The sequence below is a fragment of the Centrocercus urophasianus genome, unplaced genomic scaffold (genome assembly GCF_019232065.1).
Source record: "Centrocercus urophasianus isolate 14NV4802_14NV808 unplaced genomic scaffold, USGS_Curo_1.0 seq_14, whole genome shotgun sequence".
Taxonomy (NCBI): domain Eukaryota; kingdom Metazoa; phylum Chordata; class Aves; order Galliformes; family Phasianidae; genus Centrocercus; species Centrocercus urophasianus.
In genome coordinates this window covers 25196633-25214715 of record NW_024884586.1, presented here as the reverse complement: position 1 = coordinate 25214715, position 18083 = coordinate 25196633, and the positions used below count along the sequence as shown (strand labels likewise).

Genomic DNA, 18083 nt, shown 5'->3' with positions numbered 1-18083 from the left:
TACCATTTCTAATTAACACAAACAAGCAAAAAACTCCTATGTGGTATTTCTACATACCTGTGGTTTCAGCAGGTCTTAAGTTGGCTAGAGCAACAATCTGATGCCCAGCAGCAACACACTGCATCATATTATAACAGCTGTCCTTCCCACCACTGTAAAACAGAAAATAGTGGCAATTAAGTGAAAATACTGCAAAAAACTCTAGCTCTCTCCGGGACTACTTTAGCCCTCCTGTCTCGCTCTCAACATTATCAGAGCAGGTTACTAAGTATTTGAATAAGAGGAGGTTGCAAAATGTTAGTAGGAACTGAAGGATGATTTTGCCATAGCAAAGCTGAAACAATGTTTCCTATTTATACACAGTAGCCAAAAAAACAGGTATCCAGTTCTAATCTTTTATCTCGTTTCTCATCAGAGAGCTTACATGAAGAACAGCCGTTTCAACTGGAATCCCTTCAGAACAAGAACCATCTTTTACTCCAGGGATCAATTATTCTGTACCCATTATTAAGTAACATGGAAACAAACAAACAAAACTCCCAGTATCCAGAGATACAACTCCAGAGATACAGCAAAACTCCAGAGAACAACCAGATTTAGCTGTCCTTTTAGATGAAAACTACGGCAATAACTTTCATGCTTAATGGGATATGTTGTCCAAAGTTTCAATACTTTAAATGTACTTCCCATTGTCAGAAGTTCTAATTGTTGCAGGCAGTAGGTGCAGTTTGCTCTGCATGAAACATGCCACTTTTTACTACAGATAATTGCAGATAACAAAAATTACAGCTGGTTAAATAAAAGCTGGAATAACAAGTGGAAAAACATTCCCCTCTGAGGCCAAGAGACGGTACTGCAAAAACATGGAACATGATTAGTTTTGACTTAAAACCTAATGAAACTTTTTTCACTACCAGTGAGAAAAGAACCCTGCTTTCTCACATGGATTTTAATCCCTGTCAAAAGAAGCACTACAATCTAACAACAAAACTAAAACTGGTGCAGATACAAAGACTTCAACATCCCATGCTCAGATTTACACCCTTCAAACTACAACTGCAAACACCAGCCCAGGACAGGAGTCACAATACCTCTGTGAAACTGCTTCCTGCCTCGTGGTCCCTGGGACCAGAACAGAAGAGCAGACAGCAATTTGAAGCATTCCTTGCTGCAACTGGCCACCACCATTTCCCCGCTGTTAGGAGCAAAATCCTTCAGCATCTCTAACAGGAAGCTCCCGCTTTTATCTCTCTGTCATGCAAGAGCTTGAAATGTATTACAGTAATACAATCATACAGCTATTCCCCTCAATTTAGGCTTCTATCCATGGTAAAAATCTGCATGCTGACCCTAACTTTCTGTGTAACTCAAACCTCAAGAAGAAGTTGTATAAACAATATGGAATCCTTTTGTACTTTACAGACTGTCATAAAGCAGGTGCTTATGTTTCAGTGTTATAAATATGATAAACAGATTTCTAATTTTAGGGTCCATCTGTACCTAACATTATTCTCAACCATTCCTACAACATTCTTCTGATCTATATATGGATAAAAGAACATTAAAAGATGTATTCATTAATTCTGAATACTGTGCTTGATAGCTTGAAAATGTAGTTAGCATTCACTTCATAAAGTGAAATTTCAGGCTAAACCGTCTCATAATAAGACAAAGGCTCTTTTATTTCTGAATGATTCCATTCTAAAAAGTAAAAGCCTACTACTGGCACTGATTTCTACTCCAAAATACAACTTAAGCCAAGTAATGACAGTCGATATTTTTGCCTTTGCCATTCACAGAGTTTCAATATTAACATTTCTAATTAAAATTAAGAAGGACGCCAGAATAAATTTATTAATCTTTTAATACAATTCATTTTAATATTTCATTAACATGAATTGTATTAAATGTTATCATTTTAAGATGAGGCTACATTCAGATTTCCCACATTTATTGAAGATTTGTAGAGTGCTTGCTGTATCACATGGTATTATACTCCTATTTATTTTCTGTATTATGGTTATCATGGCCCTAAAAAATAACTATGCCAAAGAAGCAGAAGGAAATGTTACCTACATAAAAGGCCTTCTAGTCTAGCAGTAAAACACAAGACAGCTAGGTCCAATGAGGCCAATACTGGAAGCCAATACTGGAAGAGGAAGGTGGACTCAGCACAGTTCCAGCCCAGCTTGTGACAGGAAAAAAAAAAAATAAAAATAAAAAAATAAAAAAATCCAAGAGAGATTAAAGCATAAGTTTTTGAAGGACACTGAATGATGCTGGCCACACCCAGGCTTAGGTTTAACAGTGCTCCAGGTCCATTAACAGGTAGGACTATAAACTAACAAAATACCAGAAGAAAAAATAAGGTAAATCATAAAGGCACAGATCCATAAAAGACTTCTAGGAAAAAAAAAAAATCCTTCTATCAACAAATGTAACCATTTACACTAAGAAAATTCCGCAAGAATTAAAGAATTGAAAAAAAAATATCATACTTCAGTTAGAAGACTGGCTTTAAAATGTCTATGATTTAGCACAAAACACAATACAGGGCTTAGCCCATAAATATCACCTTAGTGCAAGACTATCAACTTTAAGTGTGGCCAACATTTTAGAACAAAAAGAAACAGGCTAAAGTAGTTCTATACATAATCCTGACCTTTTCAAAAGTAAGAAGCACTTTTCAAATACTTTTTCTCCCTCTGATCTTTGAGGCTAGCTCTGTTACAAAGATTTTAGACACTTTGATGTCTCTTTAAAATTCTTCTTAAAACTATTACTGAAACTAAATACATCCTTGTAAATTGCCCATAAAAATAGCAATTGTGTTACAAACCTGTTTTAGGATTTTATTTCATCCTGCCATTTAACACATTCCTCTCTTTAGAGAATACCAAAATAAATAAACCTGGGAGACAGAAACTTATCTCTAAAACATGAAAAATCACTGAAGTTGATTCTCCCTGTCATTATTTAAGCAGATCTTGAGAAGCACAGATACCATTTGGTGTTCCATTTTTTCCTCTTTGGGTAGTATTTCAATGATTTGTAATTGTTGTGGCCAAATAACAACTTCAGAGGGGTCTGACATCAGACATTGCCTGAGAGAATTCAACACATTAAATATTAGAACTTTGGTAAAGTTAATGCACCCAAAAATAAAAACACACTGCTTGCATCCTATATAAGCAGTTCCCACGTATAGGTTCCATAGCTTGCTGTCTTCCAATTGTTATTTTTCAAGAAAACAATTAGACTGCTAGAAAAGCAAAATAACACTCATCTCTTTTTGAAACTACAAAAAAATATATATATATATATTATTTACAGTACAACAACCATGGAAACGGACAAAAGCAGCAGGACGACATGAGAAGCAAATAAAACACCTCACAGATAGGGCTGAGCCAAACCATAGCTACTTTAAGGGGGAACTCCCGTCTTTTTTTTAAACGAGCAAAACGAAATGCCCCTTGGAAGGCACGCTAGGAAGTCTACCGTGAGAGATCATAAAGTATTTGGACGGGAAACAAAAAATAACCTTGAAAATTGAACTAAAAGTGAGCAGAACTGCCCTAACTGCATGGTCTTGGCAAAGGCCCCACTCACGAAACAGGAGCTGACCGAGATAAGGGGCGGGCAGCAATCAGCGGAAGGGTCTTGAACTATATTTTTCTTTTCTTTTCTTTTACAGACCGGTAATGTTCGCAGTTCCCGACAGCACGGCATTAGCAGCGCGGCAGCCTTGGCCAGCACGTGGTTGGGGGGGGGGGGCGGGGGGGAAAGGCTCTGCTCACCCTGCCCTGCCGGACCCTCCCATCCGCCGGGCAGGGGCGCGGGGCGGCTCGGGGGAACGCTCGGGCGGCGCTGGTGGCACCACGCCCCGCAGTCTCTCCCCCGCAGCGCCTTGCTCTGCCGCCAGCATCTCGCTGGCCGTTACCTGATCAGAGCCACTACTCGCATGCTGCACACTGCCCCGGGGCGGTAACACTGAACAGGAGACGTGCGATGAGTGCGCAGCCCAAGCTCTCCACCACCCCGGGCCACGCACGCCGCCGCTACCGCCCGGCAGCGTCCCCGCGGCAGGCCCTCCTCCCAGGGCAGCCCGGCCGATTGCCTGAGCGAGAGGGAGGTGTTCCGGGCCGCCGCCAGGCCTTGCCCGGGAGGACGACTTCTCACGCGTCCGGGAGAGAGTTCTGGGGACGCGGCTGCCAGGGCCGGCCCGAAGGGGAGCTCGGCAGTGGGAGGCGCCGGGGAAGGCAGCGCGCGGGGCGCCTACGTGCGGGCGGGCGGCCTACTGCCGGTAGGCCCGGGCGGGCCGCTTGTTCCGTGCACAGCGGACGCAACTGCTAGGTCCACCCAGCTCTTGTGCTTCGTTATGGTGCGGGAGGACCGGGTGCGGTGGAAGGAAATTGTGCGGGACTTCAGAGTTCGTCACCCCGAGGCGACTCACGGCGGGGCCGGGTAGAGCTGCGTGCTCTACCGTTATGAGTTATGGGGAGACCCTTTCCTGTCACCGCGGTGCCGTGAGGATCTGTGCGGGCAGGAGGAGAAGAACTGCCTGTTGCAGGCGCACGTGGGAAATGTCCACCTGCAGCGCTGAGCTCAGCTTCCGCCGGCCATAAACCTAATGTAATCCTCCCTGTGGGTCAGTTTTGCTAATAACCAGACCCTTATGCACACAGTGTACGCCACTGTAGGTCTCCATGCTGAATCAATACGGCATTAAAGTCTAGCCTCTGAATACAGACTCAATTTTCTCTCTCCCAGGTCAAAGACAAAGCCTGGTGAAATAGCAACTATCCTAAGTCTTACACCATCTTACACCTAGCATTGCTAGTGGTACCATGGCTAGGTGTTGCGTAGTGCTGGGAGAGCCCACCACAGCCCACGCTTGTGCACTTAGAATGGGGCTGGAGATCCCTGTATAGCTGTTTGTTGCTTGTCCCTTAGGAGGTTGCTGCAGAAAATCATCAGACACGTATCATGAAGTCAGACCCTGGTCTGCAGGGTTCAGTTAATCCCCAGTGAGCCAGCACCATACAGACCGTGCGTCACCCCAACCAGGAGCTCTAACACCTGGTTCCATGTGAACTGAGTTGCATAACAGCACAGCTAACATAAAAGGCTTTGTTCTTAAGAGCTCATGACAAGGGTATGCTTTATACATGAGATCTTCTCAGCCCTATGTAATGTGATATTATGCACTTTATAACAACCTGTACCATTAGGGCCCAGTGCAAGCCTCTGAGAAAAAATTTGCCTGCTCATTTGTTGTATTTGAAGTTCCCAGGAAGAAAAAAAGATGAATGAAAACACATAAGAAAATTCCTTTTAAAAAAGCACTTTATTTTTAGTGAAATTATAGTGTTAGGTGTGCCAAAATAAGTTCTGTAATACCTGGTGAGACAGATACAGTATTTAGGAATTTTTTTTAAACAGCTACGAACCAGTTTGCAATAGCTGTTTCTGGGAAGTTTATTTTGTTTTTGTTTTTTCTTCCTGGATGATTTGACTGTACTTGATTTGTATGATTTGTGCAATAAGTTCCTGTAACATGTAAAATGAGAGTAGTTAATTTCAGGCAGATATAAAGGCAATAAAATAATTGACTAAATACATTCCTGAAAAAGATGCAAAAAAAAAAAATAAATAAAATAAAAAAATAAAAAATCAGTAAGTAGTTGTGCAGGTGTCGTAACAACAACATAGATTTTCCCACACAGGAATAATTATGAAAAATTCTGTGTTTTAAAAAATATTTCCTCAGCTCATGATTTGAGCATGGCAAGCCATCAGTTGTGAGACAAAATATTGGACTTACTTGGGAATTACAAGGCAGTTTGATTTTCTTGTAGTTTTGTGATGGTGGAAATGCATACTTCTTAGAAAGCCATTTTTGCTTTTTATAACTCATTAAATGATCAGAACCAAGGTTACTTAAACCTGAAATTCTGATGAAAGGACAGCAGCCAAGTTAATGGTTTTTGTTTGTTTGCTTGTTTTTTGTGCTCAGAAATGTAAAATGGAGGCGTGTTCTGAATTAAAACTGCAAATCCAGGGGACTCCAAGATTATAGGAGAGATTAAAAAATTGAATCAAGCAACATTGTATAATATTCAGTCAGAAGATCACTGCACTTCTGAGGAACTGTAAAAGAAGGTAGAGTAAAGGTATTTGATTTACTGGGAAAAAATGTGGGTGGATATTTTATCATACCTTACCTCTTGTCTTTTCTGTTAAAATATTTTTCTTTTTGTTATTAAAAAAAGAAAAATTCAGCTAGTATTTGTGAACTTCTAAAAGATGCTTATTCACTGTATTTAAAAACAATACATGAAATGTAAAAAATACATACGTTTTTCTACTTTAGAACATGCAGATGCTATAAAATCCATACTTTTAATCACGTAAATTTCTAACAAATTTGAAGACTTGTAAAGATATTGACTCCTCAGTATCACTTAGCAGCTCTGGAAAGATCTTAATTCAGAATAATTCTGAAGTCTCTTTCTCATAAGTCCATTATTATCTAACTGACACAATGCTGTTTCTTTTTCAGCAGATGGTTCCATTGCACTCAATTTTACAGCTTTCAAAAAACAAATTTCCCGACTTGTTTGAACTAGAAGTTACATATGACACTACAGGACTAAAGCCTACTTCATTTGCTCTCAAGACTGGAATTTTTGTGAAGATATCACTAATTATTTGCACAAGTAAAAAGCCTATTCAGCATGTGAGAAATGTCAATAGCAAATTAATAAAGTGAAACTGTGAAACAAATTACATTTTACCCAGGAGGGCGCTAGTTTCAAACAACTTGAAACATATTCAGTAGGTAAATCTTTTCAGTCTCATCCACCTGATGAAATAGCTCTGGTGCTTTTAAAATGTTTTGCCATATGGCAGTGGACGAAAGACTTTGCATCATCTGTCAGACTGGTTGCCCAAGACATTCTATTATACTGTTGCAGTAGCTGAAGCAAGAAATTCACCAAAGCTTCCTTTCTTCTTGGAGAAGTACTGGCTAGTTTGTACAGAAAAAACAGTGATGGCTCCATGATTCTCTCTCACCATTTTCTGCCTAGAAAGTTGAAAATAATAATAATGAATTAATATTATTGGAGGAACCTGACAGAGGATTAAAAATTGCAATGCAGTATCCCTAACGACTTGGAATAGTTAATTAAGTTATCTTATAAATGAGTTCCAAAAATAACTTACTTTCAGCAAGTTATTCTGAGAAACAGCCACTTTAGCATACCTGAGCTGCAGTGCCTATTAGAAAAGGGCCAATTATCCAGTGACTGGCAGTTAAAGGTGAACTGCTGTAGTTCTTAATTAAAAGGCTCTGTATTATAATCACCAGTAACAGAATTCTATATATAAAGAAGACATAGCATTAGAAGAATATTTCCATTTTAAAATAAGGATTTTGAAAAACTGCTTCCTCTACTCGCCAAGCTAAGCCCCTGTGAGAGCCCTGGAGTAGCCATCTGTGCTATTTATCTTATATTTATTAGAGGTGCTCCCCTATGACCCACCTGCAGCCAGAAGGATTTCCCTCCTGTACCAAGTGGCAGCATTATTACTGCTGCTAATGCCTAAAGTTGTTACTACAGAAATATTATTTTAGATTTTAAGAGAATACATCTCTCTTTCTAAGAGAGGCTAAGGAGTTCTCTGTGGAGATTCTTCAGCTTCTTGCCTGTTACAATTGGAAAGACTAGCACAGTGGCAGGGTAACACAAAAATGTAACAACAAAGTGACCAGTGTAGATAGGATAGTATTTCACAGGAGCATAAGCATGTGCTCACCCATCTCCAAATACCTAGACTTGCAGAAAGGACCCCATCAGCAAGGGATCTCCAACCAGAGATCCTTCCAGAGTGGCAGTCAGCCATTAAATGGGGGTCTAAGAGGTGGAGCCAGGTTCCACCCCTTCCGGTTAAACAGGTGAATTGCCTTCACATGTGCTCCCAGGGCTGACCAAGTCCTTTCCCCAGGTGCTCAATTAGTGGTTCAGGCTGTGATTCAGCAGTTCCAATACACTGCCAATGACAACTTTCCTGAATTTCCACTTACTTTTCCGTTAACAGGATATTATCAACTCTTCTGTGAGATGCACTGAAGTTATTTTTGGGGTAAAAAGATTCTAGAGTGGAAGAATGTGCTGTACTAACGTACTATTAAATGTGTATCTCCTCATCTAAGGACTCAGGATCACTCTGTCTTCGTTTCAAGTTCAGCAAATATAAATTACTTTGCTGAATTGCTACATTCTGTATAATCGTGCTACTAAGGTATTATGCCTGAGATTATGCACCCTACTGAGATTAGTTTGAACACTATATCATACTGTTCACTTCTTTTTAGGCAGTGACTTCAGACATCTATCTCCAGCCATTCACTCAGATCTGGTCTTCACCATCTGCACTGCACATGAACACTGACTTTTATCAGACCTACTGACTTCTTGCTGTTAAGCGCTTTATCTACATCAACGCTACAGCAAAAATACATACAGCTAATCCTATAGTTCCTAATTTTGATAAAGATTGTCCTTTCACAGGATAATTTGACCTATTTTTCTTAACTATGTAATTCAGCAACTTTCCTTCATCCTTTAGCTTTCAAGCAGAGTGGCAGACCTGTATTTATTAACCACTGTAACAGAGAGGGAATTTAGCTTAAGACAGTATTATTCACATTCTTTACTAATAAGTAAAGGTACATATATGATGACACTTTTTTCAAGCTTTTGATAAACTCCTACCTTTTTATTAATCAATCTACCAATCTATAGTGAGTCAAAACAAAAATTAACCTTTTGATGTATTGCTTCATGAAAATGACCATTCTGTTTCAGTTTCCAGAAGAAACCAGACAAGTTAAAATTTGTATTCATCAGAAGCTGAGTAGTTTTTCCCCTTGAGTAGATCTGTTTTCAGTGTTCAAAATTTTTATTTTATTAGTTAAACTACTAACAGTAATTACCACCAAGGGAAACTGTCAAGTGAGACTGGCAAAATCCTCCATTTGCCTTTATTTTTCCTGTTCTTTTTAACCTGTGGGATTTTACTGTTTTTTCTCCTTGAAATGAACTGCTTTAGTACTTTCAATGGGGAAAAAATATCTGATTACCTCTGCCTTTACGAAAAGCCAGTAGAAGTTTGTATTCTGATTTATTTTAATTTCTATTGCGGTGGAAAAGTATTTACAGGTTAAATAATCCTCATTTTCCCACTTGTGGAGAAAAGAAAGAGGATTTTTTAGAAATAAGCATTTCAATTTTAAAATTTGCATAACACTTTAAAATACAAAACAAGTGTGAGAGCTCTTCCAATGTTACATTGTTACAAATGTAGATCAGAGATGAATTTATATGGTGAAGAATTACATGTTCAATTTTCAAAGCAAAGTTTCTGTTATATAAGATGATGTATTTCCAGTGAAGTTTCATTAATTGCCAGTGAAGACTCTGAAAATAGAAATTTTGCAGCATTTCTATGTACTAAAATCTATTATCTCTCATTAACTGTTCTAGAGGATGAGAAGATTGTTTAGATTCAGCAATCCTTGTAACAAGTCTGTCATCCAACAACTTTGACTCTGTAACCACAGGCATTAACTTACTGAGAATTAGCCATATATTTGATAGCTACAAAATACCTTGCAAAAATGTGGTCAGAGTAATAACCCTTGAGAACAGGGAGTAATTAGCTGTCAAGTTAGTGAAATTAAGCTCCAGTATCTTCTCTATCATCACGTGTAGGCAGAAATGACTGGTCTATTTTTAAAAAAGACACAAAAGTTTAAAGAAACAGCTTTAAAGAAAGGAATCAGGAAATTGAACTTGTGTAATGAAATCTAAAACTGAACAGCAGCATCTTATTGTGCTGATAGATAATTTGGGATGATTACTCATTTATTAAATGGTGCTGCAGTTCATCACTGATTAAGAACGTTTGAATAGGCTAAAACTGCTGAAGTTTCAGGAGAATAAGCAAACAGCAGCTTTTTTTGGCTCATTTGTTTTACTACAAAAATTTTCCCATGTCATAAAATATTTATAACATAGCTTTAAGTAATAAAAATAACTATTTTCTTTGTACTCCACTGTTCCTATTGTGTTCAATTGTGCCAGAACAAATAATGTTAACTTAAAAAATCAAAACAGTTTTTAACTGTGATGCATTCAAACTGTTTTTTGTCTTACAGTAAGCGTTTTCTTGGGACAATTGGTCTAACAAGTATGGAGCACTAGTATATCCTAATTAGGAAAACAGCAAGCTTAACTTTGAAAGTTAAAACATTTTATCACTGCAAGGAAAGCAACAAATCAGTTGTAACTTCCAGCATCCAACAGAACTTTATTACATTGTAGCATAAATGACTGACATAATATGCCTCTGATTTTGAGACCTCAAGGAAGGGTGGATTTGACAGTGTCCTTTGAAATAACATTGAAGTGTCAGCTCCCATGCCAACAACATGCTCTAATCAGTACAGTCTTTTTTGTTGCAGGGTCTTCCACCTTGTAATTGACCCTGACATATGCTATTCACTCTACCCCTTGGCTTTGGACATATAATTCCTGTCATGGTCAATTATAAGGTGATAGAGCCTGCAACCACTGGGACCATTGCTTAAAATCATCCTACACAGTAAGCCCTGAAGTGACCAAATTCAAATCTAACTGGAGGGAAAGGGGGGATTCAGTCTTTGATAAAACCAATATTCTTTTTATTTCTGCATAGAAAAATGTCAATTTCCATCATGCTGTATATTACTGAGACAAATGGTGACAGTGCTATTTCTGAAACAGGTTAAGGAAAAGTACAAAAGCCTTTACCAAACAACATACTCTGAAATGAGGAAATTGTCTGTGTGAGCATACAGTATGCATAAAAATTAGATTACACTACATTTGAAAAGCAGATGAGAATTTAAGAGTGACAAGTGGGCAAATGCTAAGTATAAGGGCATGTTACTTCCTTTCCAGCACTTCTTTGTCTGTATGCTTTTATGTTGTTTAAGCTTTGAACTGAAATACTTCCTGATTACCTTATTGATAAGAACTGAATGCGAACAAAAAAGAACTCTCCTCGTTGTCTGATTGGTTCTGTAATGCCTAAGAAATTTGGCAAAAACAAAAATCAGGACACTTGGTCTCTGATCTTTGAGTAAGCAGTGACTTTCACAAACATACAGTTTTACAGTGCATTGTACTCGTACAGAATTTTTACAACTTCAGGAGTAAGAGCTGAGATGAGCAGAAGTTTTAATACCCATCTGCCAAGGTTTGCTGGAAAACGTAGATTGTCAACTGTGGGGTCATTTCACACATTTTCTGGCTTTAGCCACCTATGTAGTTAAGCCAGAGGGACAGCTATCCCTGATTTTTCTTGTGTGGACATTAATTTCTATTTGCAAGCTGCCGTTGCCTATTTTCTGTTTCTTTGTTGTTTTGTTTGTTTGTTTGATGAAAAATGAAGGGAATTTCAATTATTTATAGTGTTTTCAGTCACAAATTATAACCTACAGGAATCTTTCCTGATTTGTTTCGCTACTGACAATTTATTTAACACCTGTACCTAAACCACTCAATTCAAAAATAATCCTAAACAGACCTTTGTGAATGTGCTGATTTTTACAGGTAATACAGTATATAATATTTTGAAAAATGTGTTTTGATGATGTCTTTATTTCCTATCTTAGCCTGACTAGACAAAGCTCTAATTAACATTCATATAATTATCTAAGTCTTTTAAAATCCCATCTGTACAGTTTCTCTTAATGATGTATACAGAGCATAGCAGTCCCAATAAATACCAAGCACATACAGTGCAAGTGCTTTTAATTTAAACCATACTGCTGATTAGTGATGGGGTATTCTGAAACTGTTATGCACATTCTGCATTTCAATTGTCATGGGAACAGAACAGCTCTTCATGCTGAAGTGCACAGTCCTACATATAGCTGGGAGCTGCTATTCTAGCATCTGCTGTGGCTGTGTCTACTATCCAGACAAGTCAACTTTGGAAACTACTGATTTAGCTAATTTTGAAAACAGGTGGGTGATGGAGTGTGTAACTCAGCTCAAATGTTTGCAGGACAGAAATTTACAGTTCTGAATCTATTACTGTATGTAAATACCAAATTTCCTCAACTTCATTATAAGAAAAGGCATCACTCCTAACATATATGTGTTTACCCTGCATATATCACATGACATCCTAAACATTATTTCATATAAGAGATAATTCAGGTTTCAACAGGCTGCAGTCTATGAAGTGTGGAGAATGACTGCTGGCTGTTTTATGGTTTAGAGCATGACTGAATACACTAACAGGGCTCCGTGAAGTACTCATTTCAATATATATAACATATTTTTAAAAATACTTAAACTTTATATAGGTCTCATCCTTTATATACCTAAGAGAAGAACTCTTACTGTACTTAAGAAGCAGAGGCAGTAATACCTCAAAATACTGGACACCACCAGTGATATGAATGTTAAAATTTGATTCTCTGGTAAACAATTTGTGTGATTATTTATGCTATTTCAGCTGGTTTTTTTAATTTCAGATTCTCTATCTGTAAAGTAGGCATAGTTATAGTTTGCAGAGTCTTTTGAGATTTATAGTTACAAAATATCAGTGTAATAATTATAGACAAAACTATCTATTCTGAAATCTTTTAACTCAGTTCTGAATATCAATCCATAACATTTACACTGTGGCAAATGGTAAATACTTTATGTCTGATGGATAACTTTTGTAAGATTAGCTTGTTTTTAATGTTTGTTTGTTTAATGTTTTTAATGTTTGTTTGCACATTCTTCTGGGTAAGTATACAGGGGCATCACAGGAAATATTTAAATCTCACCACGGCAACTGATTTCTCTATGCTCAACCAGTAACATATCTGCAGAACCGCCAGATGGGGAGAGAAACTGCAATGGGAAAATAATGATCAGGTTATAGTTCAGTAAGAAAAGGGATCAGACATTAGATACATGATTTTGAAAAGTGTCTTTTTACTAACTTTAAATATTTAACCAAGTTCTTAAATAAAATCTTTGAATTGATCTGTCCTCATGAATGACAAAAGAGAAAGCCGAAAAGCTATAGCTGATAGAAGTCTTAACCAAATACAATTAATATGGAATATAAAAATGATAAGTATTTGGATGATAGATGCTGTGGCAATATGGGAGTCAAAAGGTTACTGTAAGTATTGCCTCAAAGATTTCTAGAAGGTTCTGTATGGTCTCACCTTCTTCAGTTATGGAAGAGTGATAAAAAAAAGAGCTCTGAAAAATTTGATTCTCCCAGGCTCCTCTGTATATAACAGCTTTAAAAACAAACATTTAAAGACAGCAAACTAGCAAAACATCACTGCATTTTTTAACCCATTTTCAGGCAGCATTAGATCAACAACAGAAATAATTGCTGTCAGTTTGTACTTTTTGACCAATAATTCTCTGTATATCCTGCAAGAAACTTGAGTGATGCAAATGACCTTATTTTTACAGCATGCTTTTATTAAATAGTTTATTATTTTGGCAGACTAATAAAGATTTTGGTATTTGCTTTTATTTGCAATAATATTACCACCACATAAAAAAGGATTTTATGTTCTTTTTGAGGAACAAGGAGGATAAAAGTGTTGATGGATAGTGCAACTAAGGCATCAGCAATGAGCTGGAAATGAGACACATAAATATGAAAGCAGAGCTAAGAAAATAGAACGGCACCCTTGGCCTTTCTTAAAAGAACACGCGCATGCCACGGTTCATTCATACAGTTACAGAAACTCCTTTTGTTTCCAGTGAGTTAGAGAAAATATGCAAAGACTAAAATGTTATTAAGATTCTCACTTGTTTGACATATTTCTGTAGTTAGTGTCACCATGAAATATTTCTAAAAGTTTAAAGAAATGACTGCTGAGAATGATGATTTTTTAAAAGATGTTTATTTTATCTAAAGTACATATTTTGTCCAATTTCTTATTTTTCCCTTTTCTAGCCCCAAATAGATCTAACATTCTTCAAATGTTATAGAGACATAACCAAGATTACACAATCATACACAAAATTTCAAAGTGAGATTATCACTTTTCCAATTCTTAAAAAAAGAAGAAAAAAATTAGATAGGATATAACACAATTAAACGTATTTATCATGAATGAGAGGGGGTTCATTTCTTATTAAAACACCTGTGACTACAGTATTAATTAGGCAGTAATCTGAGCTCCTGAGCAACTCCAGAAATATGGTCATGGACGCTAAGTGTTCTTCTCATCAGTGTGTAAGGCCGTTCAGCATTTATTATAATCTGAACCTTAATTTCTTAGCACAAGTAACATATTTATTTAAGCAAATAATTATATCTGCCTTAGAAATAATGATATTCACTTGGTTGAGGGTGCTTAAAATCTTAATTGTATAATCATCCTTCAAAAAGGCAAATTATCAAGAAAAATATGAACAGAGGAAGTACTACATGAAAAGAGGTGAACAGGCAAAACTTCACCTGTTTGAGAATTTGTGTATAACATTTGCCTTTCTAACAGGCAGTCAGCAAGTGGGAATCATGAAGTATGAGTTTCAGAGAAGAGTAAGTCTAACAATTAATTATATGTCAAAGCATAAGAATCAGAAAACTGCTTATGCCCATTGCCAGTCATTCACTCCCTGTCAGTAGTAGTTCACATCTTTCCTGGGATGGCATCCAACCACAGTGGCATCTAAAACATAGCAGGCTATATTGTTACAGTTGGAGGTGAAATTGAAAGTTGCACCAAACAGAAGTGACAAATTCACATTGCTCAGTGTTGCCTAGCAATAAGAGATGAGTTTATTATGAACACTGACTCTATCCATCTCTAAAGGTCTTTGTATTCATACCAAAATGACACTATTCTTACAGACAAATGGGGCAAAAATAGAATGGGCAGAATGAGGAAGCAATCCTGGTAGCTGTAAGTTTCAAGATTCTCCTCTGGCTTTTGGAAGTCCTCAGGAAGGAAGACACAAGAGCTGCTCCATGTTTCACTTGCGGGATTGGCCAGATAGATTGTTTCCCCTCTTAATGCTTGTTTGGAATGCCATTAGTAGTGTCATTTAGTTAGTAAAGTGATTGTAGCACAGAAACTTCAATATAAAAACTCTTTACTGAATGGCCTTAAATTGCTCATTTGTTTTCATTGTGCTCTGAGCCTTCTATTTAGCTTTTTGTTTTCTTTTGGACACTAAAGATCTCAGGGAACTTCTCCCTTCTCAGACACCTTGCTGTTTCCTTTTGAACCGTTATTTACGTGCGAGAACAATTATTTTCAGGAACATACTATGGCTCTCAAGGTATTAAGTACTCAGCTATTCAGATAAACAAAATTTTCAAGAAATATTTATGCATCATTGAAGCAATTATTGGCCACCCACCCACATTTTTAGGCACCTAATCAATTATAAAAATCCACACAATAGCTTCTATTAAACAGAACTCTGATAACTGATCTGTTGCTGTGCTTTTATGCCATCTGCATTTTTGACAGCTGAATACTTATGACAGCATGGTCCACTGTGCCCAAGTTCACATCAGTTATTTTCCCTCACTTTTTTTTTTAACTTTACATATCTTTATATATTATAAGAATATAAGATATATAACACATTTTGCTTTACAGACTGGGTTTTACAGTGTTTGTTTTTTTGTTTTTGAAGTTATAAAAATATAAAAGTGAATCTAAATTGCAATGTAAGGAGGCAATGTCAAATATATTAAAAAAACTTATTATTTTAGAGACCTTCAGAAACAAATGCATCAAACAAACAAAAAAAGTAAGGATGAAGTTTAAAGAATATGGAGGATAAATTCTAGATAAAAGCCATACTTAACTTCTATTTTTTTAAATATTTATGAAATGGTTAATTAAAAATACAACTGTAAAAGTATCTCCTTAGCATATGTTTTCACTGAACATAAGTAACTGAACCAGGAAAAAATTAAGAGTTTTGGTTTTCTATTTTGTGTGCAAAATGGAGCTATTGACTCAAATTCTAATTTTCTCAGTAAGTTGTGCAGGTACAGAAACGAGGTGCTTACATTTTGTAAATGTTTTTGTAGAACCTTTTAGTAACTTTGGTCCTTTCTTTATTTCAGATTCAACGTGTTACAAACAAACATATTCCACCTGTTACAACAATCTGGCATATTACTTTCTTGATACGTGATGATACAATACCTCTCAGGTTTGCCGAGTAGCAAAGAGAAATGTAAGCAAATGAAAAGGTTTTCCACTTTCACAGTTTTTTTTCCGCTTAAGGTTCTGTTTGTCTGAGAACTGTATGAATAGAAGCCATATTTTATAGTATTTCTTTAACCTCTGCCATCTGGTGTAGGTTAGTTTTTCCACTGCCAACTTATCCTCAGATACCAAAATGTTTAATTTCTAAGTAAACATTTGGACTTTATAAGCCCAGTTTAAAAAAAAATAGAACATTATTTTTTAAAACTATATATTGCAATTGCCGCTAGTGATGACATTAATAAATACATACAGACAAGTTTGTGGGTTTAAAGGCTTCTGGCCACAACTGTGTTTTCTGTAACAGAGCTCCAGAGCTGTCAGGTCAGCCAACATCTTTAATCACTACGTCATGGTCAGTTATCATGAAGGAACTTGAATATCCCCTTCTCACACAAAGTCTGATCTTGTGTCAAGGGATTTCTACCACCACAGCCAAAACCTTCTCAGATGAGCATGGTTTCAGGCAGATAATACTCACTCATGCTGAAAACAAAGTTTTAGCAGCTTTTTAATTTTGTTTATTTGAATTAACTAAACTTGCTTAGTTGCAACAATGGAGGACTACTTCTATAGAATAATTTTGGCAAATACTAACCAGTTAAAAGAAAGAATGAGATAATCATTTTTCTGGCAAAATCCTCATCCTGAGGAAAACAAAACAAAACAACACAATGCCCCATCAAACAAACAAACAAAAATCTTGTGTATCAGAACTTTAGCACCAAAAGGAGAAAGGCCTTTCTAAACTTACCAAAGTATTGAATTTTGTCCTAGCCAGCAAATTTGTAAATCTCAATTAGAAAGCAATACTGTTGATGGTCCTAACTATATCAAGCATATCCTTAATTGTAATGAAAAATTGAAGGAAACTTGCTGCTGCTGGAAATGGGCAGGCATAAATAGTTCATCTTAATCAGTATTCTTCAGAGGCAGACAGTCACCAGTCAAAATGCATGGATTTGATACAAATACACAGATAATAAAGAGAACATTTAAAGCTGTGTGTAGGCAGGATCAGAAGGGTAAAGAAAAACGAAATACTTGTTTGGTTTACTCTGATTTAGAAAAATAATTGAAAAAAATGTTAGGAAATATTACTTTTTTCCATGTCCTCCTGGTTTAAAACATTTTTCGTGCTTATGTTTAAATTTTAAAATATCAGTGGTAGCTTAGTTTGTCACCTTCTTAAGTCTTTCTGGAGTACTCAGAAATAGGTTTTTGGCACATGCTGATTCCTTTAATGAAAATTTCACAAAGGATGAATATATTACTGTTTGTTCAGGTTCAGATTCAATATGTGTTAATAAAAACAAAGAAAAGTAAATAATGTAATTAACAAGTGGTTTTTCAAGAGCTGAGCTATAAGGCAAAACTTACACTCTCTTAATTTAATTGATTTGAAATTTGTCTAGTTTAATCAGTGCAATCTGGTAATGAAGTTTCATGGTATTTGTTGAATTTAAATACGTAGCTGATAATGGTAAATCTCTCGGGGCATATGCCAAACAGTATGGCTAAAGAGGTTGCGTAGCACTGTTCATCTAATCAGGGATATGCTGTTCTGTATTACTTGTAAGAACACTAATTGCTCTTATTTTAATAAGCTCAATAATAAACAAGAGTATCTGGGGAACATCCTGTCTCCACAATGGGAGCAGTGACTTCTGGTGTCTGGATGGACAGCTGGTGAAATTGCCCTAGTGTGAGTCATCAGAACTAGTAATCAGTGCCATATCGTAGCTTGTTTAATCATCGCTGA

At 36.7% G+C, this 18083-nt stretch overlaps 1 protein-coding gene and 1 long non-coding RNA gene across 12 annotated transcripts in view; one reads left to right on the top strand and one right to left on the bottom strand.

Annotated features, from left to right (window-relative positions):
- Positions 1-4070, bottom strand: part of DPH6 (diphthamine biosynthesis 6) — a 177631-nt gene extending 173561 nt beyond the window's left edge. For 3 of the 10 annotated variants that reach the window (XM_042813691.1, XM_042813696.1, XM_042813701.1), the window contains exons 1-4: positions 3944-4070; positions 3005-3104; positions 2073-2188; positions 58-152 (exon numbers count right to left, since the gene is read on the bottom strand). In XM_042813691.1, coding sequence (XP_042669625.1) covers positions 58-152; positions 2073-2188; positions 3005-3104; positions 3944-3966 — 334 coding nt within the window. In that variant the 5' untranslated portion in view covers positions 3967-4070. Of the gene's footprint in view, positions 1-57; positions 153-1091; positions 1471-2072; positions 2189-3004; positions 3105-3627; positions 3770-3800; positions 3849-3943 lie in introns of those variants that run through there. The other 7 variants (XM_042813693.1, XM_042813695.1, XM_042813699.1 and 4 more) reach the window with 7 other exon arrangements.
- Positions 4071-4323: 253 nt separating this feature from the next.
- On the top strand, positions 4324-7376 carry LOC122158078. 2 transcript variants are annotated; one of them, XR_006168118.1, is made up of 3 exons: positions 4324-4651; positions 6020-6165; positions 6569-7376. It is a non-coding gene; the product is annotated as an uncharacterized LOC122158078 (long non-coding RNA). The 2 variants fall into 2 exon arrangements; XR_006168119.1 differs by having other exon boundaries at positions 6566-7376.
- The last annotated feature ends 10707 nt before the right edge of the window (positions 7377-18083 follow it).